Source organism: Netta rufina (assembly GCF_964035555.1).
Source record: "Netta rufina genome assembly, chromosome: 7".
NCBI lineage: Eukaryota > Metazoa > Chordata > Aves > Anseriformes > Anatidae > Netta > Netta rufina.
The window spans coordinates 18,177,860-18,200,948 of NC_140130.1; the positions used below are offsets into that span (position 1 = coordinate 18,177,860).

The 23,089-nt window shown below is 44.1% G+C and overlaps 2 protein-coding genes across 3 annotated transcripts; both read left to right on the top strand.

The window, feature by feature from the left end:
- Nucleotides 1-682: 682 nt before the first annotated feature.
- On the top strand, nt 683-17,273 carry LOC311211327 (broad substrate specificity ATP-binding cassette transporter ABCG2-like). Of its 2 annotated transcripts, none has more exons than XM_084289974.1 (16): nt 683-827; nt 3,300-3,586; nt 4,211-4,270; nt 5,549-5,663; nt 7,271-7,423; nt 8,188-8,345; nt 9,463-9,614; nt 10,516-10,632; nt 11,451-11,716; nt 12,239-12,321; nt 12,667-12,756; nt 14,080-14,204; nt 14,560-14,714; nt 15,135-15,224; nt 15,924-16,036; nt 16,523-17,273. In XM_084289974.1, exons 2-16 carry the CDS (start codon nt 3,303-3,305, stop codon nt 16,668-16,670), a joined length of 2,109 nt encoding a protein of 702 aa, XP_084146100.1. In that variant the 5' UTR covers nt 683-827; nt 3,300-3,302; the 3' UTR covers nt 16,671-17,273. The 2 variants fall into 2 exon arrangements, with proteins under 2 accessions (XP_084146100.1, XP_084146099.1); XM_084289973.1 differs by having other exon boundaries at nt 3,303-3,586.
- Nucleotides 17,274-17,982: 709 nt separating this feature from the next.
- On the top strand, nt 17,983-21,807 carry BLOC1S2 (biogenesis of lysosomal organelles complex 1 subunit 2). The gene is made up of 5 exons (XM_084289942.1): nt 17,983-18,095; nt 18,788-18,904; nt 19,808-19,927; nt 20,444-20,548; nt 21,115-21,807. The coding sequence occupies exons 1-5, from the start codon at nt 18,044-18,046 to the stop codon at nt 21,144-21,146; spliced, it is 426 nt and encodes a 141-aa protein (XP_084146068.1). The 5' UTR covers nt 17,983-18,043; the 3' UTR covers nt 21,147-21,807.
- Nucleotides 21,808-23,089: the final 1,282 nt, after the last annotated feature.

The following is a 23,089-nucleotide window of genomic DNA, read 5'->3' on the forward strand; positions in this document are numbered from 1 at the left end:
GCGCTGATATAAATTATCTTTATAAACCAAAAAAGCAGGCCTTTCCTGAACTTGTAACTCCAAGGAGCCTGAGTAGAACAAGCTTATTTATAGTAAGACAATAGTGCTTGGGAACAGGAGGTTGAGGAGAAACTGTAACAGCAAACCAGCGGAAACCAATCTTCCTGCTTTCACACGTTCTTGGAGCCGGGGACACATGGCAGCGTGATGGATGACGGGTGACCAGGGAGGGCTGCCATGACCCGCCGGGGGGGGTCACAGGGCCTCAGCAGGCGTGCAGCTAGGTGGTATTGTCTCAGTGTGGCACCCTCGAAGGGTGACACTGCCAGGACCATCCCTGGCCCCAGCTGAGGATTTCCAGAGAAATCCCCCCTGGGAGCAATGAGCCTTCCAGAGGGGTGAGGGAGGGAAGGAGGGAAATAGGGGGCTGCCCCCCACCCTCCAGCCGTTCCCTTCGATGGATGTGCATGGGCCGTGGACCACGTACCGGCCGCACCGCGGCGTTTTGGCAGCTTCCACCGAGAAAGCAAACCCTCGGCATCCCGGCGCCGGGGGGCTCCACCGCTCCTCCCCGCACCGCCGGTTCCCCTTGCGCGGCCCCCGGAGCGGGGGGCGGCCCGGCACGGCGGCACCGCCCCGGGACGGGACGGGACGGGACGGCTTCGCCGCCTTTGCCCGGGTCCCGGCGGGGGTTGCGTGAGAGCATCGGGCACTCCCCGCCACCGCTTTATATAACCCGCCGCCCGCACCCGGTTATAAAACGCCGCCGAGGCAGCGCCGCAGCCAGAGCCGCGTGTCCGCCGCCCGGAGCGCCTGGCGGCCCGGAGGTAACGGGCAGGGACCGGGAGCGGGGCAGGGACAGGGACAGGGGCAGGGACAGGGGCAGGGACAGGGACCGGGAGCGCGGCAGGGACCTGGAGCGGGACCGGGACCGGGACTCCGAGCCCCTGCGGGCGGCGCTGTCCCCGAGCGTTTTGGGGTGCGGTGCCGGTGCTGGTACCGGTGCCGGTACCGGGGTCGGGGGGTGGCTGTCCGCGGGGTGCTGCTGCCCGCGCCCACCTGTAGCCTCTGCCGGGCCGGCTGCATCCTTCTGTCATCCTCCCTCATGCCTGCAGGGCGCTGGCAAGGTGGAGCGGTGCTTATCGGTAACCCTGCAAAAACACGTATAGAAGGGTTCATAAAGGGAGCCTTTACAACCTCTGGGGTTGTAAAGGGAGGAACCTGGCTATCCGAAGCACATGTGAGGTTTACAAACAGTCGAATGTTCAAAAGTCTAACCGGGTCTTTGCCCTTGCTGTCGTGGTCATCTTTTTTTTTTTTTTTTTTCCCCTCGAATGTGTTGTGCAACCTTTATATATAAGCCTTCTCTTGCTGATGTAAGCAGCAGATCCTTTCTTGCTTCCCACAGGCAAGGCTTTCCCAGGGGTCACCAGCCACAGGATGCATCCAAGTTAAACAACCCTTCCTTTTCTCCCCCCTGTCACTCTTCCTTTACTTATAAATAAATAAAAACTACTATGATTTCTTGAGCTTTCATAGAATGATTGATGTTGGAAGGGACCTCTGGAGGTCATCTGGTCCAACCCTCTGCTCAGGCAGGGCCACCAATAGCTGGTTGCCCAGGACAGTGTCCAAGCGACTTTAAGTGATAGGAAAGGGATAGTTTCTGTTTTCTGTTTGTTTGTTTGTTTTGTTTGTTTGTTTTGTTTTCGTTGTCTTTGTTTTTTAACCTGGCTCTTGGAGTTCCCATTTCTTAAGAGTGAGACCATCTCACCTCCTGAGCTATCTGTTGCTTCTGCAGTGATTGGTCCTATTGGTTTTCACCATCTCAGTCCTGGAGGGAAAATGGTGGGAAAAGGGTGTTTTGTGGGTGCAGATGGCAGGAAAAAGATCACTTGTGGAATACATCTGCCTTCCCATAAAACTCAGATAATCAGCAGCAGATGTCTTTGTGCATGGTTCTTTCTCCTCATTCATTATCCTTGTGACAGCCTTGGCTTTCCACACAATCACAGTAACTTTTTAAGCTTTCCAACAAACACCTTTGTGCCAGCAGCTAAAAGGGAAGTAAATGATTAGACTAGTTTGTGTTATTTTAACCTGTTCCCTTCAGTTTCTGGAAAGGGCATGTCGTGTTTCCCATCTTCCTTGCTGTGATTGCCTGGAAAGGGGACAAGAAGGTTTTTGGTTGTGAGGTCACCTGGATAAAAGGCAGGGTGCAAGCTAAGCTCAACCCTTGCCTGGGCTGCAGAACGTGTGGACCGCAGGGTTTCCAAGTTCTTCCCATGCAATGTCAAGACAAGAAGTTTAAACCTTTATTTTTCTATTTTTTAAATGAGTGAAGGGGTTCAAACTTGGTCTCAGTCATTTACAGCAGCAGAAAGTGAAGCACCCCCTTGACAAAATAGCTCTGTTGCTATGACTACTGAGGGAAGCAGTGTTAATGGTTATGGCAGTATTAATACTTTTCCTGCTGTGTAGGTGCTGCTGCATGGGCAAGGAGAACAGCTCTTTCCCTTTGCTGGTCTCATGCCCTTCCTTCCAGGTGCTTCCATCCTGCGCTACAGAAGCAGCTTATCTGCTGGAACTGGGATGGCTTATAACTTTCCCCATGACTTCAAACAGATACCATATTTAATTTTCCATAATATACCCACTTATACCCTTTGTTTCTTTACTGTGGGATGTCCCTGTGGGAGAAGGGAATACTGCCGTTCTTCAAAATGAATTGTGCTTGCAGACAAATCCAAGCTTCTCTTCCTCCTTGTAGCTGTGAAGCGTCTTGATACTGGCATCACTGAAACATGCTAAGCGATATGTATAACTGCATTTTAATCAAATTGATATCACTGAAACAAACTCGTGCCAGCAAATAAGGTTTTCTCTTCTGTCTTTGTGGGGATATGAAGCGGATTAAGCATGTTCTACCTGATGGAGGGGAGCTTCAGTCTCTTTAGCTTAAGCATAGCGGCTTGCATCTGTAGCCCCCACTGTGTCAAGCAAGGCATTGACCATCACAAACAGGCTTGGTTTTTACCTCATCGGATGTTCTTTGAACTAGTGTCACTTCTTCAAGAACATCCATGTCTTGTTCCTAAAGGCTGCGTGCATTGTTCTAAGTGTTTCCATGCCTTTGGGGACTACTGGATGTCTTCCAGTGCGGATGTCCATCCTTTTGGAAACTTGGCACTTGTAAGTACTGTAGTGGTGTGCATGAACGTGCTTTTTCAGGACACCTTCTGCAGACCTCTTTGCTCACGTGTCTTCTTCCCTGAGTGTTTTTGTGTTCTTTGTCTCAGTAGATGGGAACTGCCCAAAACAACAGCAGCCCCAAAAATCTTCATGCAGTGGAGTTTGACCTGTGCAACAAGGACACAATGGCAGACACATTTGATCACAGCATCATTTCTGTTGGAGAAGAGGAAGGAGCAGGCAATTTCCAACGTTCTCTTCCAACACGGGAGTCCCTCCGATCCCCTCGGGGCTCTGTCGTGAGTTTCCATAACATCCAGTACTCCGTTAAGCAGTCCAGTGGATTCCTGTGTAGACGGAAGACTGTGGAAAAGAAGATCCTTCAAAATGTTTAGTAAGTTCCTAACTAGAACTGTCAAGTCAACTAACTAGAACTTGACCTAACTAGACCTAACTGACGTAACTAGGAATTAATCTGCTGCTGTGAATCAGTGACCTGAGTGTCACTTTCCAGATTCAGCTGTACTGTACTGTTGTACTGACTACCCTCCTGTCAGTCTGCCGTTCATGTGAGCACTTGCTAATTTGCCTTAGGCATAACAATTAGGATATAACTGGAGCAGTTTCAGATCTAGGCAGATTAGGACCAAACTTGTGTGAACTCTTCTGCCAGAAGATCTGAGGGTTTCCTTAACTATGGACTGAGCTGTGGTGGGAGGAAATAAGTAACAGAGGGCAATTGTTTCTTCTTTTCCAGACCCAGCTCAGCTGGGAAGATGCATAATTTGCCTTTTGTAGGTTGCTCTGCATGTCCAGCTCTGGTTTTGTTCTGAGTGGCAGTTTGGGACAAGAAAGGAAAATGCTTACTGATTTCACATTTAAGGAGAAGTTCCTAATAATCTTGAATTTTTTCTTTCAACAATTCTGAAAACGTCAATAATTTTGTTCACATCTGACTTCTACTATGAGCTGCATGTGAACAGTCCTGCATTTGGGAATAACTCTTTCCTTCTTTCAGTGGCATTATGAAGCCAGGCTTGAATGCTATCCTGGGGCCAACAGGGAGCGGTAAATCTTCGTGAGTACTTTCTTTTGCTCTTTAAATGGGCAGTCAGCTGCTCAAAGGGGTTGTGAGACTGTTAGGGTTGGGGAAGATATGAGGGAGCCCCAAGCTTAGACTTGCATGTGCCTGGGAGAAATCTGGAGATGCAGCCAGACCTCCTGTCCCTTTGATGTTGGCTTTGCTCGAGTTCTAGCCCTGCAGTGGTGTCACGCCCCTCATCTGCTCCAGCTGACGATCCATATTACTGCTTTCATCGTTAATGGTGGCCAGAGCGAAGATACCAGGCTGAACTGGGGTGACTGAAGCTCAGGTGTAGGCTTTGTCCCAGACCTGCCCTGGGGTGGGGATGAGGGCAAGGTCCCTCAGGGGCAGGAGGGAAGTCATTCTGGTGATGTTGCTGTAGCAAAACTTCCTCCGAGATGCAGGGTCAACCCCCCCGACTGCCAAGAATAGGGTAATGTCAGGCTGTAGGATACCTGCTGGGGATCATCACCCCAGCCTGGCTGTGTCCTGGTGGTGGGAGTGCACATGCTTGAAAACTTTGGATGAAAGCACTGAGAAGTACCTTGCAGGCTCCCTCCAGCCACTGCTGATGCTGTTTTCTCTCCTGTATAAAAGTGTTAAGAGAGTGCTATGTCATTCTTCCTTTGAGACTGTCTTGGACAGGCAAATACGGCCAGGGTTCATGCAGGTGTGTTGTTGTGGTGACCCTTGATCTTCCCCTCTAAGGAGACTGCCAACTGATCAGGATGTTTGCAAGAGCCAGACCTCATTGGTATTTACATAGCTAGTAGACAGTCTGACCTCTAATTTGCAGTAAGGAGAAACCAGAGATATGTTAAACCAAAATGACTTTATGAAATTAATCTTGACTGTAGTCTTGTTTATACCAATTTGGATTAATTTGCTTGAGATCAAAGTAGTTTCTTCTGTGCTCTCCTGGCTGGAGAGCAGACAGCAGCTGCTTGGCAGGGTGCTTTTGTGTGCACGTCTGAGATTAACTGTTAGCATGGAGGCTGAGTTAATGTCTGTAGGGGGCTGATGGCTCTGAGGGTCTGTATATTGCAATACTGCTGTGGCATAGCTGGCACTTGAGAATCCTCCATCTGCATCAGGCTTTCTGTACAAAAAAATGAAGCCCCCAGAGCAGAGGAAGCCCCTTTCAGTGCCCTGTGTTTGGTCTGGAGCGTGCCATGAGCAGGCTGTAGCTGCAGTCCTGAGTGGTGGCACTCACCCAGTCAAACATAAAAGCAGTTGTCATGGCAAAACCTAACGTCTGGTGTCTGTCTGAAGTCTGCTAGATGTGCTGGCTGCCAGAAAGGACCCTGCAGGCCTGTCTGGAGAAGTGCTTATAGATGGCATCCCACAGCCTCCAAATTTCAAGTGCATCTCAGGATATGTCGTGCAGGTGAGTAAATGCCTTCAGTGGAGGCCTGGGAGACCTTGGGAGGGAAGAGCATAGGTTTTGGTGTAAAGCCTTTGAAAAGTGTCCTCCATGAGAAGAGGTGTATGTGTGGGGAACACATTGGATGGAGCTCACCACTACATGAATGACAGATAGTGTGGTCTTCCCCGGTGAGTGAGTAGGTCTGCTGTGGGAAGAGGAACAGCTTCTCAAGAAAAAAGGCAGGGCTCTGTTGCATAACATGAGAAAAGCATGGAGCAAAGATGAGCAAAAGCATGAAAACATTAAGTAAGGTAATGTTCAATGATCCCTACAGAGTCTAATTTGATAATTCAGGTGTTACAGTGTTGTCCTGTAACACTGAAAACAGAGGAGCAAACTTTTTGCTCCAGCCAAGTAAAGCGCGGAGGTGTTTGGCTTCCCAAACCTGCATGGGTGCCCAAGCCACCCGGCTACTGTGGCTTGTTTTTTTTTTCTTTGTTTTTTGATCTCCTGAAGTTCCAGCAAGAGTTCTAAAAATAAAAAAAAATAATTAAATTTAAAACAGGGGTTGGTTGGTGGGAACCTCTCAACACCCAAAATCTCCTGTTGTAAAACTCAGTGGCAGTTCTAGTCAGCAGAGGTACCTTCAAGCTGTCCAACAATAATTCTAGGAAGTAAGCAGATCCTTACTGTTCTTCCTCTGATTCTGGCTGGCTGGGGCAGAGCTTCGTTCCACTCAGACAGGAAAAGCTGGCTGAATCTGCGGAAGTGGGTGGAGGCCTGGACCAATAATAGACCCTCACAGCCCTGGGGGAGCTGAGGAGAAGGGGATTCTTGGCAGTTATATGAGCCTCTAAATCTGGAATCCATCCAGGCTTCTGCCTGCAGGCAGATACAAAATATGCAGCCTTTCTGAAAACTGACAGCTGGGGGGCTTTTGAGAGGATGCATGTGACAAGACTGGTGATAAATCTTGGTGCTGCAGGTTAAAGATCCCCAAATCCTCATAAATGGCCAGGAAGTTTCTTGCAAGTGTTCCCAGTTTGAGACATCTGTTTCTCCAATGTCAAAAGCAAACAAATGAAACCTTGAAATGATTGGCAACTGGGCAAGACATTAAACAGTTGCTCTCCCCTCCCACCCCTGTGCACTACTCCCTATATTGATAAAAATGACCCAAAGAGTCATAACAAACTGAAGGCTAAATGCATACATATTTAATGTGTTATCTATTCTATGCAGATGGGTGTGTAAGCCTGCTAAGTCATGTGTTATCACTATTAAACTGCTAATGGTCTCTGCACTCACATCTTGCAAATGCTGAGCACTGTCAGCAGAAACAGCTACCTGCTCTGCCTCACTATAGCTTGAAAGGAAAGTGCACTTCCAGAACAGTATAGTACCATCTGCACTTACACTCCTGAGCCTGAAAGCTGCATTCTCCCTTTGACTTTCGAGTGGTCTTGAATTCTGTGTTCTATATGCTTTGAAGCAGGAGCTGTCACTCAGTCCAGTTTCCCCCGTGGTCCACAAACAGCTTATCCAGTAACTGCCACCACAGGGACTCCAGTGCCCAGTCAGGTAGCTGAGAGTGAGGCTTTTCAGCTGTCAATTTGTGCTGCTTTCAGGATGATGTTGTCATGGGCACCATGACAGTGAGGGAGAACCTGCACTTCTCTGCTGCCCTGCGACTCCCCAGCTCCATCAGCTTTCAGGAGAAGGAAGAGCGAGTCACCCAGATAATCAGCGAGCTGGGATTGAGCAAAGTGGCTAATTCTAAGGTGAGCAGTGAGAATATCCATTTTAGAAATCTTGCTACCTCTGGAAATTAAGCTACTTGACTCTGGGCTGTATGGACTATGTAGCATAGCTACACTAAGCTAAGCAGGAATCTGAAAAGATCATAATACACACAGGAAATCACTCCAGCTCAGTAGGTAGCTTGGAAAGAGGTATGTGTATTTGTTACTAAACAGGGAAGATTTTGGGCCACATCCAGCATGTTGTATAAGCAGAGGGGAAAAAGTTGACTAGTCATAGCACCTTGGAACGCTGCGTGGTGGCTTCCTGGCTTTGTAGGACAAGACAGGGGAATTGTTTTTACCATGCTGAACGCTATGCGGGTGGGAAACTGGGCTGTGATGGAGGAGTTCTGTGCAGAGCTTGCTCCTCCCAGCTGCATTTGTACTCTTATTTTAACTTTATATTACTTATCCCCACTTACTTGGGTAGCAGGTGAGCTACCCATGCAAGGCATCCCTGATTACCAAAGTTGCCTCTGGTTGTTCTGGCCTCCTCATGGCTCTTGTCAGTGTCATCTTTGTTTCCCGATGCCAAAGGTGTCTGGCACTACTAAAAATCAGACTGTCTGCTCACTGCTACATGGTCCCTCACAGTGCCCTTTGAATCAGACCCATCATCTGCTGCTGGCTCTGAGAGTCCACTGATGGGAAACCGAAAATGAAAAGGTCTGCTTTTCATGGGTTTGGTGAGCCCTGAATTCTAGAACAAATAGTTGCAAATGCCTGACTTCTTCTGCTTGTAGGTAGGAACTGAATTGATCCGGGGAGTGTCCGGAGGGGAGCGGAAGAGAACCAACATTGGGATGGAGCTCATCACAGAGCCACCAGTTCTTTTTCTGGACGAGCCAACAACTGGCCTTGATGCCAGCACAGCCAACGCTGTTCTCATCCTCCTGAAGAAGTAAGAGTTGATTCCTCAGGGCTCTGCTGAAATTTCTTTGCTATCTCATTATTTAAAAAAGGAATGTTGCTATGACTTAGTAGCTACAATGTTTGTGGTATGTGTTTGTTGTTTTTTTTTTTCTTAAAGCTAGACTAGCAGACTCAGAAGTGGTTGTAAACTCTTTATCTGGGTCTTGTCCAAAGCTTTTTGAAGTTGATGGGAATCTTTCCACAGCAAGCATTGGACTGGAGCCCAAAAAGCAGATGTAGCTTGGACAGTTTCCCTTTGCCACAGAGAGGGGTAGACTGTGAGGTCAAGCCTTGTAATCATAGTTTATTGGCCTTCCAGCTGAGCCTATTACAAAAGCTTTTCCTCTGTTATGACAATGGCCTGTAACTCAGATCCAACTTCACCTGCATTTTTGCCCTCAGTGCTCCCTGTTATCTGCTTTGGAGATGAACTATCTTCTGCTGCAAAGAGGTCCAAATGAGGCTCATGTAATGAGAATGAGTTCCTAACACTCCTCCTGTGTTTGTGGCATATTGTCTGATTTTGTCCAGGGGTACCTCTTACCCTGCTGCTTGTGGATAGAGGGTCTTAATCACGGGAGATACTTGTTGGGCATCAGTGACAAAGCATTGAAAAAGCATCTGACAAACCTGAAGAAAAACTAGTTTTGACTTCTGTAAAGAGTACGTCCTCAGCAGAAGAGCTAGGAGAAACCTTAGCTGACCAGACTTCAGCAGCCTGCTGTGTAAAGCCTGGCTATGCCACTGAGTGCAGTGGGACCTTTCCTGTTAGTTACACTGAAACCTGGTACAGAAAACTTATAAGGAGGATTTATATACAGCTGTGGTTAACCTTTGTGCTTAACCTTTGCTAGCCACAGACAACATAACATTCTGCCTACCTGGACTGCAGCAAGTCTCTTGTAATGATGGGTGCTTGAAGGTCTTGCAGGCAGCATCTGACACAGTGAGAGAGAAGTGGGAACTAGAACTTTGCTGGATTGAGACTCTAGCAAGCTGACAAGCTTTTGTCTTGGATTTGGATGCTTATATTTTGCTTCAGCTGATATGACCATTCTGAATTGCAGAGTGTGGTGTATTTGGGAGAATTTTTGTTTCTATTTCAGGCTCTCTAGAAGAGGTCGAACCATCATATTTTCCATTCATCAGCCCCGCTATTCCATATTCAAGCTGTTTGACAGCCTGACGTTACTGGCCTTGGGGAAGGTGCTGTACCATGGTCCTGCGAACCAGGCCCTGGACTATTTTAGTTCTATTGGTAAGCTTTCTGTGCCAAGAGTAACATTAATCAGCTACCAAGCTTAAACTGTCAGTAGGTTCTTACCCTTGTGCTTGATAAAACTCTTGTGCTATTTTATCACTACAATACTGTAGGCTGTACATAGACAATCCGAATAGTGTTAGGTTAGAATTAGAAAACATGAAATAATAAAAATAAAAAAGGTAGAATAGAGCACAGCCGTCTCTTGCCTTTGTTTTGACTTGTACCAGGCCAAAGAAACAAAATTGCTTGGACATTTAGAAGCATGATGCACAACAGACAAGATGATGCTCCTAGTTCTGCCAAGCCTAGATGGCAGACCCGGTCAGTTTTGAACCACAGCCTGCAGATTGGCAGCAATCTGCAGAGGCTGATCCAAGAATCTGCTCTAGTCTGAACGTAGGTGGGTGACTGAATGGGCAAAACCATGGTGTGTCTTAAGTTGGATTAATAATAGCAGTGTTGGTTGGCTGTCCCCTCTACTGATAAGGAGGATGAGGGTTTCTGACTATAATGGACAGAGAACATGGAGTGAATTCCCAGTATAGATGCAGTCATGGACATTGGATTGCAAGCTTTGATTGCAAGCTTTTTTCACTGGGAAGGAGCCAAGAGTTGTCCATGCTGAGCTCTGTAGAAAGAAGCAAGCTGAAGATTTCTCCTTATCTGAAATCAGTGAGGAATAAGCAGCTCTGAAACTCTGTATAGATACCTCAGTTTCACCACCTGCCAAATCCTGCCCATTCTACTGTTGTAAACTAATGTTCATGAAAAGCAGTGAAGCAGTGGTTTTCTCTCATAGCAGGGTGATATAGTATTAAACCTCACTTTTCAAGCTGTGCTCTGTGTAGTACAAACATGTTGTTGTATGGGTTTTGTTTATTTATTTATTTTTAAGGATATGAATGTGAACCCTTTAACAACCCAGCTGACTTCTTCCTTGATATCATAAATGGTGATTCAACTGCTGTAGCAGCGAACAAGGAAGTTAATGAACCCGTGGACACAGGAAAAGGTAACTTGTCAAGGAGAAACCCACCTGGGTTAAACGTAGTTATGGCAAGCTTTTATTCTCTGTGTTTTCTCCATTCTAAAGACACTTTACTATCTTTTTATTTTTCCTACTAATAGATATACTTTGCTTTGGGCTTGTTTCAAGATCTCAGAAGACTTAAAAGGGATTTTTTTCTTCCTTCAGTAATATAGGAGGACAGTGATAGATATTAGTTGTCTGCAAAATGTAGGAAAGACAAAAAAACTAGAATTGCTTAGTCTCAAGAAATAGCTGAGAAAAGAAGACAAGCTTTCAGTCATGTAAGGGGCTGCCATATGGAAGAAGACAGATAGGCCTAAGAGTAATAGATTCATGTGGCATCAAGAATGATTAGATAGAACTACACGTGAAAACAAATTCTCTAACAATATTGTGAGTGAATGTTGGAAGATTTGTCTGGGGATGCTTTAGCATATCCATGACTGAAGGATTTTAAGGGAACAGTGTTCATAATGGTGCCTTTTGGGAAACGGATCATGGCAAATCATTGATTTCCCAAAAATCCCATGAAGGTTTTCTAATGGCTTATTCTAAGACTGTGGCCATGTTTATGCCACAAAGAACATGCAGATGATCCAGGCTGGATTAAAACTGCAGGGAAACCCTCTCACTCAAGCCCTTCTCTTAAGCTCAGAGCTACAGTTTGAATTATTCAAATTCTCTGGCTATTCCTGATCATATTTTTGTCCAGCCTCCAGAGCAGACCCATGTTGATGGGCCATGTTTGAAGATAGGGGTTCATGGGGAATCACAAGCCGTATCTTGTCTTTGCCACTTAGAGGTAAACAGTGAAAATGGAGCAGTGGAACAGAATGTGGACAGCAGTGTGGTGGATGTGCTACACCAGAAGTACCTCAACTCCAGCCTGTACCAGAGCACAAAGGAAGCGCTGGCAAAAGTGGAGCTGGGACGGGGAAGCAATCATAAAATATCCAAGCAAGGGCATGAGATTACCTATGCAAATGGATTCTTCACCCAGCTGTACTGGGTGTCCAAGCGTTCCCTGAAAAACCTCATCAGGAACCCACAGGCCTCTGTTGCACAGGTTGGTAACAATTGTTAGAAGTCTCAGACTTCTGATCTCAGTCCCACAGTCTGAAGTTTGTTGAGCACACTTCTGTTTTCAAAGTCAGGGGAACAGAAAAGTCATGTGCCACTACCACTCAGGTTGTTGCCTTTGGAAAAAAAGAATAGCAGAAGGACTACGGCACTGAATACTGGGGAGTGGGGGAAATGCTCCATTATCTGGTTCCCATGGGGAGCTTCGAGGGAGACATAGATCTTGAGGCTTACTTGACATTTCAAGCTGGGATGTTCTTTGAGTGTGCTTCTGCTAGCTTTTACGAGCTAAAGATCAAAGGAAGGAGAAAATGGAAAAGGATAAACCACGACAATTTGGCTAAAGGTTTTTAATTGTATGTGTTTTATGTTTACATGGATTCACACTGCAAAGTTTTAGGTAGGCATGAATGTTAAACCCTGTATATACCTTAATGACCATCTAGTGCTTTGTCCCTGTTTGCCCATCTGAAGGACTCCATTCTCCCTTTCCTCTTTTCACTTCCAGATTGCAGTGACGATAATTCTAGCCTTGGTTGTGGGGGCCATTTTTTTTGGTGTAAAACTGGATCAAAGTGGCATTCAGAATCGGTAAGTTGGAAAGATGCAGCTTGCTCATTTCTGTGCTGATAGACCACAGGTTTCAGCCACAAGAAAGGCTATGGTCTCTGCTTGGACCACAAAGGCGGCTTGGGTTCACCAGCCTGAACACCCTGCAGAATGGTACTATCAGAGGTCCTAAAGGACCCACAGTTCCATTGGGCTTCCACGTGTCTGAAGGAGATGTGCAGGTGAAGACAAAGGAATAAACCTGACTTTGCAGCTAAGATCTACAGTAGCACAATTAAATCTCTCTGTTCTATGGACAGAGACAGAAAAGTGCTGACTTGAACTTGGCTGTTTCTTCACTTCTTGACTTCTGTTTTGTCTTTCTAGTGTTGGATCCTTGTTTTTTGTCACCACAAACCAATGCTTTTCCAGTGTCTCTGCAATTGAGTTGTTCATCAGAGACAAGAAACTATTTGTGTAAGTAGAGATGTTCTTGGACTGTTTCCTACCCTGCAGTGAGGGGGGGAAATATCTTAAAAGCTAACAAAAAATATTTCTACCAACGAGGACTTGAGAGTTGATTTCTTCTTCCAACATCAGGATGCAATAGTAGTGCTAAATCAGTCAGTAAAGCAAGGAGCTCAAATGCTAAGAAGTGAGGGAAGGAAGGGAGAAGTAAAATGCTTTTACTTGCTTGCTGTATCACGGTTTACCAAGAAGTGCTTTTTCCACTTCTGGTAACAGCCTGTTCTTGAAGTCTGCATGTGAATCCTGAAGATTGTGAACCCTGCCTGCCCTCTTGCTGGCCTGGTTGAAACAGGGTTTTGCAGTGGTCCCAAAGTGGTAAGACTGTGCAAAGATGAAGGGGGAGTTCTTAGAAAATCTTCTCAAAGGATGAGCAGAAGAAAAGGGCTGCTGACTGGCTTACAAGATATTTTTAACAATCAAGTATATCTGTCTATATACATATGTATATTAAATGCATATATAAATGTGTGTATGTATATGTGTGCATAAAGAAGTGTGTATATATACATGTTGAAAACATGGTTTGGAATAGCCTCCAGCTCATGGGATGAAAGGGCAAAAGACATGCAGTAAAAAGGAAAACAGAGATTTGTGCCTGGAAAATGAGTGTTGTGTTTTTGTGAGGCACTAGTTTAGATGTGCACATGACCACTGGCAGCTTACTCAGAACTGCTTAGTACTACCCCTAACAGCTGCTCAGGAATGAATCTCTGACATTTCTTGCTACTCTGGCCTGCTTACTCTTGGTGGGGATTCTGGCACCTCACCACTTGAGTCTTTCCATGAGCTCCATTATGCAGCAAGGCAATCATAATGATATTTAATTGCCCTGTGAACTGGAGGTGAGTTAATGTCCTACAGGTGTTTTCTCATTCTTGGCTATCATTCCTTCTCCCTTAGAAACAGTTGTATGAGATAGCTGTGGATAAACTGTTCCTCCAGTTAATCTCATACTTTCCCCTGCTCTTGTGTTTAGGATCATTCTCTTTGAACAGAGCTTTAGGAGCCTTTTTCCAATATGCTATTTAGTAGTCTAAATCATTCTCATTCATCTTCTCAGAGTGCTCCCAGCATTGCTGCAGGGCCTGTGAGATAGATCAGCCCTTACTTTGGAGTGGGAAGTGGCAGCACAGAGAAAATAATCAACTTGCATATAGAGGAGTCAGTGGTAGAAAGAACAAACTGAATCAGGATAAACCAGACACATATACCGAACCTGTTTCCTAGATAACCTCTAAACCTGTAAAACTTGCCTCCTTCCTGTCCTCACAGTCATCAGTACACCAGTGGATATTACCGTGTGTCTGCCTACTTCCTGGCCTTGATGATAGGAGATCTACTGCCCATGAGAACTGCTCCAGCCATAATATTCTCATGCATCACTTACTGGATGATTGGTAATGAACTGATGCTTTCATTGAACCTGTCGTCTTCTAACACGTTTGATTTCTGACTTAGCCAAAGTTTATTTTGTTTATCTAAATTGAAACTGGTTGAACCCTCAGCTGATTTTAAGTGCTTGGCATCATAACTTCTGAAGACTCTGGAGCAGGGGCAGAGACACCAGCAATCAGAGATGGGGACCTGCTTGTCCATGTCTTTTGGTACTGCTTTAGAGCATTCACAGTTGCTGCCAACTCCAGACTCAGCCTTTCTTCCTCCTTTTCATGTCTTGTGTAGGAGCCCGAGGGTACCTCTCCGAAGTTCGTGATGTGGCTATTAACTGGACTTTTTCTTTCTGCTTTTTGACAGGATACCAAGCTGTTGCAGGCCGATTCTTCTTCTTCATGCTGGCGCTGATACTGGTGTCGTACACTGCCACAGCCATGTCTCTGGCTATCAGTGCTGGGATGGAAGTGGTGGCTGTGGCGAATCTGCTCATCACTATTTGTTTTGTCCTGATGCTTGTAAGTACATAAGATGCACAGATGGATTTAGGAGACAGGCTCTCTACAGGAATGGGTCCAGTAGCTTGTTACTCTCTGCCTGCAATTTTACTGATGCTGTAGTCAGACTTCAGTCAGTCTGCTAAATTGTAATCTAAGGGTCAAACCTTTGCTCAAATGCAGTTCTGTAGGTGTGGTGCCACCAGAGCTGTGCTAAAAGTGTGCCTCAAAAAGGTGTTTTTGTAAATTGTCCTTAGAAAAAAAAGGACAGTATTACAAATCTAAGTGATCAACTAGATTGCTTAAAAGGAAAAAGGTTGAAATAAACTTTAGATTAGCTGATTTTGTTGCAGTAACTTGGCTGCCCAGTGGGGTTTGCAGGAATGACATGGTTTGCAGTAAACTGTTTGTGACTCATCAGTCTCTTTTGTTCTCTTTCAGATCTTTTCAGGTCTTCTAGTAAACCTCCCTTCTGTAATGGGCTGGCTGAACTGGCTCAAGTACTTCAGCATCCCTCGATATGGCCTCACTGTGAGTAGAATGTAGCATTGGTCTCCTGTGAGTAGTGGCTACCATGCTGCATCCTGGGGAGGTTTTGTGTATAAATGCAGTTCTCTTAAAAGTCTAGCTTGGTTTCTTTCCTCACATGAACATGGTGAAAGAACAAACCAGCCATCCTCAAAAAGGAAGAAAAGTTAATCTATGTAAAAGGTGAAAGCCTTAAAGACTGAACAATTAATTTGTGCCACAATGTTAGTACTGTTTTGACAGCAGCAGAGCAAACTGCCCAGTGAGGCGCTAATTCCTAACCTGAATAGTTGACTCCTCCTGCTTCATAGTGCTGGTGCTGGGGTGTCACTATGCAGCCATATGGTTTTCTGGGAGAGGAGATTGACTCAGATAAAGGTGGATAAATGGGGTCTTGTAGCTGGCAAGACAGAAACCCATGGCTAAATCACTGAAATATAACTCTGAAGTTACAGATTCAGACACCAGATCATCCTGCATGTAGACGTTGGAGCAGTTCCTTGGAAAGTTAGTGGTTAAGAGATTCAGAATAAGTGCTGAGAAGTAACTTTTCTGGGCCACTCAGTTCACACCTAAAAGTAACATGATTCCAAGAGTGGAGATATATATCTTCTAATAATCAAGCACCTTGAAGGTGTTTCAGCTTTAGCACCCCAAGTCACTAGCTCTTTGTAAAAAACTGCTGTCTGCCTCTTTCCCTAGGCTCTTCAAGTGAATGAGTTTAGGGGTCTCTACTTCTGTGGTGAGAAGGATCCAAATGTTACAGTGTCTGTGGGAGATGCAGGCAGTTGTCCTTCAGTTACTTCAGGAGAAATGTAAGTCTTTACCTTATGACTGTTCTTGGGTCTGAATTGTAATGGCTTGCTAAAGGACAAGTCAGACTATTTCAGAGCTTACAATTACCCAGAGAATAAGTGTTTGTGAGAGTAAGTGAACTGTTTCTATAGCTTTTGGGCCCCAAACCCCTGCTGTGGGCCTCCAGTTACTGATGCATAAAACTAAATATTTTTATATGTATCATAGTCTGATGTGGTTCTGAGGCTTGCTCATAAACTGCCAGTTATCTGTAAGAAACAATTATGATGCTATCGAATCATCTGAAAAATTATGAGAACAAAAGATCCAGATTTGTCCCTTAAGCTTTATTTTTTCATGGTAAGTCACTCTATTTCCATCACCTCTGTCTTGCATAATTGTGGGTAGAGAAATCTTTGTATGACGGGAAAATAAAAGTAACCAACTGAAGACTTACAGTATCTTGCACCAGATATAATAAACTTCTGTCCCATGCTTTTCTGCAGGTGTTCTGGTGAAGCATACCTGTGCAGCCAAGGAATTGCACCTACCAACTGGGCAATGTGGGAAAACATAGTGGCTCTCTTCTGCATGACTGTTATCTTCCTCATCATTGCCTATGCCAAACTACGGTTTATGAAAAAGTTCACGTAGATTCCTGCACTGCCTTGCTCTGCAACTTCTCAGGTCTTAAAACAGCAAAGCTTGTTAAAGCCTGCTGGAGGTTGCCAAAGATTTTAACTGACTCTTTAGTGGACTTAAGATGGAAATCCTGTCCCAATGTTTCTGGACCATGATCTCCATATAATTGTATGATTTTGTTTTTTAAGAGGAAATGTATTACTGTAAGATTGCATAAATGATTTTTTTTTTTTTTGTAAGGGAATGTATTTGTCATAATTCTTAGGTGCTTATCAAACTGTTTATTATAGAGCTTCATTCTTCTGTGGCTAACTTTTACAAATATACACAAGGAAACATTTTCCTTTGGAAGTGTGAGCTTCTCCACCACATGGCATAAAGTAATGATGACATTTATGTGTCGATATGTTGCCTCTTGTTGGTGCCTGTCACACCTGAGGAGAGCCAGAAACCATTCAAAATGAGTTGGAGATGCATTCAAGGTTGATGTCTATACAGGGAATGTGCTCTCAGTGCCAGGCAAGAATTATACTTCTAGTAGCTCCTCTGTGGAAGATACTTGCAGAAGCAGCTTTTGCTGATGGCATCTAAACAGTGGTATAAGCCATGGAACCTAAGAGTGAGAAATATGATAACAGTTGTACTGTAAAAATGAATTCTATATTACTTAAGAAGGGATTTTGTTCCCCTCTTTTTTAATAAGTGAATAAAAACCTGTATGTATGGTAAATCTTTTTAGCAGGCTTCCTGTTTGGCTGTGCCATTTCTATATAGAGATGCATATGTATATATATATACTATATATATACTATGCTATACTATATATATATACTATGCCATGCTATATATATGCTATATATCAATGCTATATATAATATAGCGTGTGTGTGTATATATATATATACTATATATGATACTATGCACAGAGTAAGACACAGAGCTCCTGCTGTGCTAACTGCAGCAAAGCTTGACACAGCACAGCCTGCAGCATGCCAGCAGCTGTCCCCTTACAACCCCAGCTTTGAGGCTGCACGAAGCCCCTCACACGGCAGCGCAGCTGCTACGCCAAGGAAAACGCTGCCAGCATGTGCTGGGGACGGCTGGGCGAGCCGCAACCCTTGGAACTGGGCTGCCCTGTCAAAGTGCAATAAACATTCGGGTCACGGTGTCCTCGGGGTACGGGGTACGGGGTACGGGGCCGGGGCCTCCCCTCACGCCGCGAGGGCAGCAGCGCCCCCGCCGGGCAGCGCCCAGCGCTGCGAGAAGGCCGCGGCCCGCCCCGCTTCTCCAGGGCCGCGCCTGCGCCGCCATGGCGAGGGGCGGGACCGCGGCCTGGGTGAGGGCGGCGGCGGCGGCGGCGGGGGCCGCGGCAGGGGCCTGTCGCCATGGCGACCGCGGCGGAGGGGCTGCCCGAGGCCGGCGCGCAGCCCGCCAAGCGTAAGGGGCCGGGGGTCGGGGGGCTCCGTGGCGGCGGTGGGGCCGTGGTGGGGCGCTGCCTGCTCCCGGGGCTGTCTGTCCGTCCGTCCGTCCGATGGCAACGAACTGCCGTGGATCTGCGATCCCCCTACGGGCGGGGACTGGGCGTCTCTGCGTTCGGGCTGGCAAACGCTGTCACAGGACAAAGAGCAAGCTGCCGGGTTGTGGGAGAGCAGAGCAGGGGCCGAGCGTGGTGGAGATGGGTTTCGAGGAGGGGAGCGCTGATCGTCGTTTGCCGTGGATGGCAATCCGTGTTTGTCCCTTGTGAAGCGGGCTTGTATGTTAAGGCAGCGACTAGAAATAAAAATCAATGTAATTGTGCACAAAGTTCTTAGAGGCGACGTCCCGCAGAAGTTCTCCACGTACTCCTTTGAGGCAGGGCTGATATTTGTAAATGCAGTCAGGCCAGGTGCCTTCCCCTTACGCATTTCCCAACATATTACTGAAAAATAATCTTGATGTTTCTTTAAGGAAAAGGCTTGGTTTGTTCTCCTTTTGTGCAAAGTAGACGATTTATATGGAAAGTAGGCATAGTCAACAACAGCAACAAAACAACACCAACAAAAATAAAGCACTTGGACCTTTTCATTTTTATGTCTTGTTTCTGTACCTGCTAACCTTCTCTAACTCTGTAATGTGTGTGCCCTGATTAGAGGATCCTGCTGTTGAAACAGCAGAGGAAGCTAAGGAGCCCGCAGAAGCGGACATCAATGAACTATGTAAAGATATGTTCAGCAAAATGGCCACTTACTTAACAGGTGAACTGACAGGTAAGGCACTGCAGTACTGACAGGCAAGTACATTTTTGTTTCTTTTCATATTTTTTCCAGGAACTCTGTTGTGTTGCTTGTATAAACTATACCTATTTTATCATACCTGACAATGCTGGCAGTAACTGTTCTGTTCCTCATAGGTGCTTCACACACGCATGTTTTAAAAATCAGCAGTCTTGTCCAACTGCTTTGAGCCTGTATCAGGCAATCATTTAATTATATAGGTTGGAAGGGACCTCTGTAGGTCATCTAATCTAATTCTGCGTTAAAAGCAAGGGAAACTCAGCCGTTAGGTTACTTAAGTAGATACCTGTCTAGCTGAGATGCTTCATAAGGTTGATGATCTCTCTGATATGATCATCCTTTCACATTTCTGTAAATGTGTAGAAGATCTCTTATCTCTGTTAAACAGATAGGGAACTGCAGGAAGTGGAAACTTGCTAATTTATCTTCTGAATTTCACTGGATTCTGTCTTGAAAATCTGAATGAAAGTGACTTTGGTAAAACAGGCAAGGAAGTCTGTGAGACTGAAAAAAATTCAGGGATTGCCCAAAGCTCTATCAACCATTCTGATCTTTGAAGCATTCTTCCTTTATATGTTTTGCTGAATTGGAGCCTGTCTTTGGAATGACAGTTTCCTTCCACCTGAAGTTTCTCAAGTTTGCTTGTTTCTTGTTTGTTTGTTATTTTTTTTTTAAGAAAAAATTCATGAGTCCAATTGATTTTTACATTTCACAGAATGTCATTTCTTTTTGCACATCATTATACTAATGCCTCTACTACCACCTAAATTATTCTTCAATATATTTAGCTATTGTTTTGAAATTTCTTGTTCTCTAGAAGAGTCTGCATCCAGTTCAACCTGCATGAACATTAAAATGTACTCTGTTGTTTTTAAGCCACCAGTGAAGACTACAAACTCTTGGAAAACATGAACAAGTTGACTAGCTTGAAGTATCTAGAAATGAAAGATATTGCCATAAACATCAGTAGAAATCTGAAGGATTTAAATCAAAAATGTAAGTAAACCAAATAAGGGAGGGGTATAATTAACTATAGACTTGTATGGGTAATTAAACATCTAAGATTTGATAGTTTACACTCCAATAGGCTCTCAGGGAAAGAAAACTCACTGAAATATACATGCTGTTAGACAATGCCAATCTTCTGTATATCTTTACAAAACTACAGTCTACATAGACCAGCATAAGAGAATTTATGTCCTGTTCTACCCCAAATTTTGGACTGATAGGGATTAAATAACAATTCTTTTGCTGCACATTGTTTTTCTATTTGTGTGGAGTCTAGCCAGTAAGCTTTTTCCAGTAATCCAGTCTAGCCTCTTAAGCTTTTTGTAAGTTGCTGGAATATGGCTATCAGCATCACCACTCAATTTTGGGGTAGGAAAAGGAAGGAGCTTTTGAAGTATTTTATCTGGAGAACATTATGAGAAATTCTTATGTTTGAAGTATGAACTGTTTCCTGGAATTGAATTAACAAGAACTAACAGCTTTGCTTTTTTTTTTTTTTTAAAGATGCTGCTCTTCAGCCATATCTGGAACAAATCAACCTAATTGAGGAGCAGGTTGCAGCTCTGGAGCAAGCAGCTTATAAACTGGATGCATATTCCAAAAAACTTGGTAACTATTATCTTCTACTGTTACTACCTAGCAACATATTCTCTTATAAGGAGATTTCCCAAGACAAAGTAAACTCTTACTTTATTTAACAAGTCTGAGTGGCAGAGTTGCCCCTGCAGCATAGTGTTGATCCACTTCCAGTTAATGAACATTAGAAATGTGTATGAAGTGGTAAGAGTTGATAAAAGATTAATATATCAAATTACATGGAGATAAAATACAGGTATTATTGAACTACAACTTGTTAATGAAGCTTGATTTCTTTTTTGCAGTGTGCACTGATGCAAAGTTTAAAGATAGATATTTAATCCCACAAATAGAGATTTATTAAGTTCCACCAGGCACCCAAGTCTCCTTGGCTTAAGTTAGTACGAGTTGTCTGACTTAAGCACCTAGATCTTGACAATCCCATTTTTCAATTAGATTTGCCTAAGTATTTTAGGAAAAAATGGTCTCAAGTGATTTCTTTAAATTAACTTGGTTGTAAGATGTCTTGTATTGCTGCATACAAGATTTAAGATTTTTACCTATTGAGTCCTAAAATACTGTTATTTTTCCTCTTGCAGAAGCCAAGTACAAAAAACTGGAGAAACGATGAAATTACAACAATCTTTAAGTTGGATTTTAAGTTGGACTTAAGTTGGGGTATGAGTCAGACTGATCCCTGCTTAAGTTACACAACACCAGTTTTATATGTTGACAAGGATTTGGTAACAGCTAGCATTGTGACTGGTAATCTTTTGTATCTATTGAATACAGTAGGCTGTATTCATGCTTAAGGCTGAATGGTATTTTCCTCTTCTAAAATGTTTCTGTTGCTTCCGTTGTTACACGGTGAAAAGTTGAAACTTGTCCCTAACCCGTATGTTGATACTGGCTATCTGTGTTAGTCCTATGTCTCACATGAAACATTCTACCTAGGAAAAGCTTTGAATAACCTATAAAGATGTTTTCCCATAGTAGCAGCAGGTTTATCCTAAACCTATTTTTTTCTTTCATTGAGTTCTGCATAAAGAAGATTCCCTGGCCTTTGGAGTTGTAAATGCGATACTGAAAATACTTGAGTTTGATATCCATCTTTATCTGTTTGCAACAGAGAGACTAGTTATGATAAATTTACAATAAAACAACTTGCTGCATTTGTCTCTCTGGAATCTCAAATTCCTGTTGGAAAGACTATGTAAGTTGTCCTTTTATTTTTCAAAGGGTCTGTTAATAAAGACAAACTCTTTCCAGTTACTGGAGATTATACAAGAGAACATGCTTTAAACTCTGTGTCAAGTATTTCTTCACTTACATTCTTTACCTGTCCTGAACTCAGGTGGAATTCTTGTATCACATTATCACATGCTTAGCAAACTTAGCATATCCTTTCTCTGCTTTCCCAGTGAAGTTTTGTATAATATTTTGATCCTGGTAGTTTTTGAAGGGGCATGCCCAGCAAATAAACCTCCTTCTATACAAGATTAACAATGCTCCAAATTGCTAATTTAACAAGGCCCTTTTCACTGAACAGAAACTCCCACTCAAAATTTGTGGGTTTTTGGTTCCTATTGACTCATACTAGTTGAAGCTGGCTTTTGAGTGAGTTGCAGTAGATGATACTACAAATGCTGATGTAGGAAAGAGGAAGTTCAAACTTCTTACAGACTATTTAGAAGAATGATTATTCAGGTGACAATATGGTAAAACTCATAATTCTGTGTACAGCCACTGATTGACAGTTTTTCCTAGTGCTATGTAAAAGCAGTCAAGCAAGACCTCTGAGAGCCTTCAGCATCACTTTAAAAATCCTGGGTGTAACATGGTAAATACTATTCTAGATGGCCTTGACGTAGGATTTGAGAAGGCCAAGTTCACTTTGAAAGATTTTCTTGAATGAGTATCTTAAGAACAGGGTTAAGTCTCCCAGAGGCATCCATGCATTTGTGTCTATCTGCTTTTATCCGTAGTTAGCTACTAAACACAGCATCATTATCAAAGCAACACCCTCCAGTCCAACAGGAAGAGATACCAACTGATGAGTTATTTCTGTGTTGGAGGAAATCATACCATGTATAACAGCACGTGTTTTAAAATCTCACAGATCATAATTTTAGGATTCATGCTGTGTTCACAGTTATGCTAGACAAGAGGATCTTCACCAGGCAGATCTAAAATCTTCATTCCTAGAGACTGGCATGAATGACAGCTTGGACAGTGGCCTGTTTGGTGATCTCTGATATGGGGAAGTATAATATATCAACGGCAATAAGATAAGGTGGTAGAGAGTCTACAAGTCCTGTGTCTCCAGGGTTTCATGCACTTTTAGATTATACAAGAGGTGGACATGATTCAGCCAGACTCACCAGTGTAGTTGATAGTACTGTCCTTTTTCTTTGCCATTATGGAGGAGAATCACAGCTGATGATGTAAAATCTCCTGAGGATAAGATGCTGTCTAGAGCATTGTGATCATGTTTATGCGATAGGGAAAATACCAAGCACAAAGTGCTTGTCCTATCACTATGCAGCAAGCTAAATACATTCTTCTGCTCCTGGC

Bases quoted from the DNA above. Each gene is read 5' to 3' on its own strand.
- LOC311211327 (XM_084289974.1), top strand. From the start codon at position 3,303: ATGGGAACTGCCCAAAACAACAGCAGCCCCAAAAATCTTCATGCAGTG. The intron at 5,664-7,270 runs GTGAGTAAATGC...TGCTGCTTTCAG, and splicing joins TCTCAGGATATGTCGTGCAG to GATGATGTTGTCATGGGCAC. The intron at 14,205-14,559 runs GTAATGAACTGA...GCTTTTTGACAG, and splicing joins CATCACTTACTGGATGATTG to GATACCAAGCTGTTGCAGGC.
- BLOC1S2 (XM_084289942.1), top strand. From the start codon at position 18,044: ATGGCGACCGCGGCGGAGGGGCTGCCCGAGGCCGGCGCGCAGCCCGCC. The intron at 18,096-18,787 runs GTAAGGGGCCGG...TGCCCTGATTAG, and splicing joins CGGCGCGCAGCCCGCCAAGC to AGGATCCTGCTGTTGAAACA. The intron at 20,549-21,114 runs GTAACTATTATC...TTCCTCTTGCAG, and splicing joins TGCATATTCCAAAAAACTTG to AAGCCAAGTACAAAAAACTG.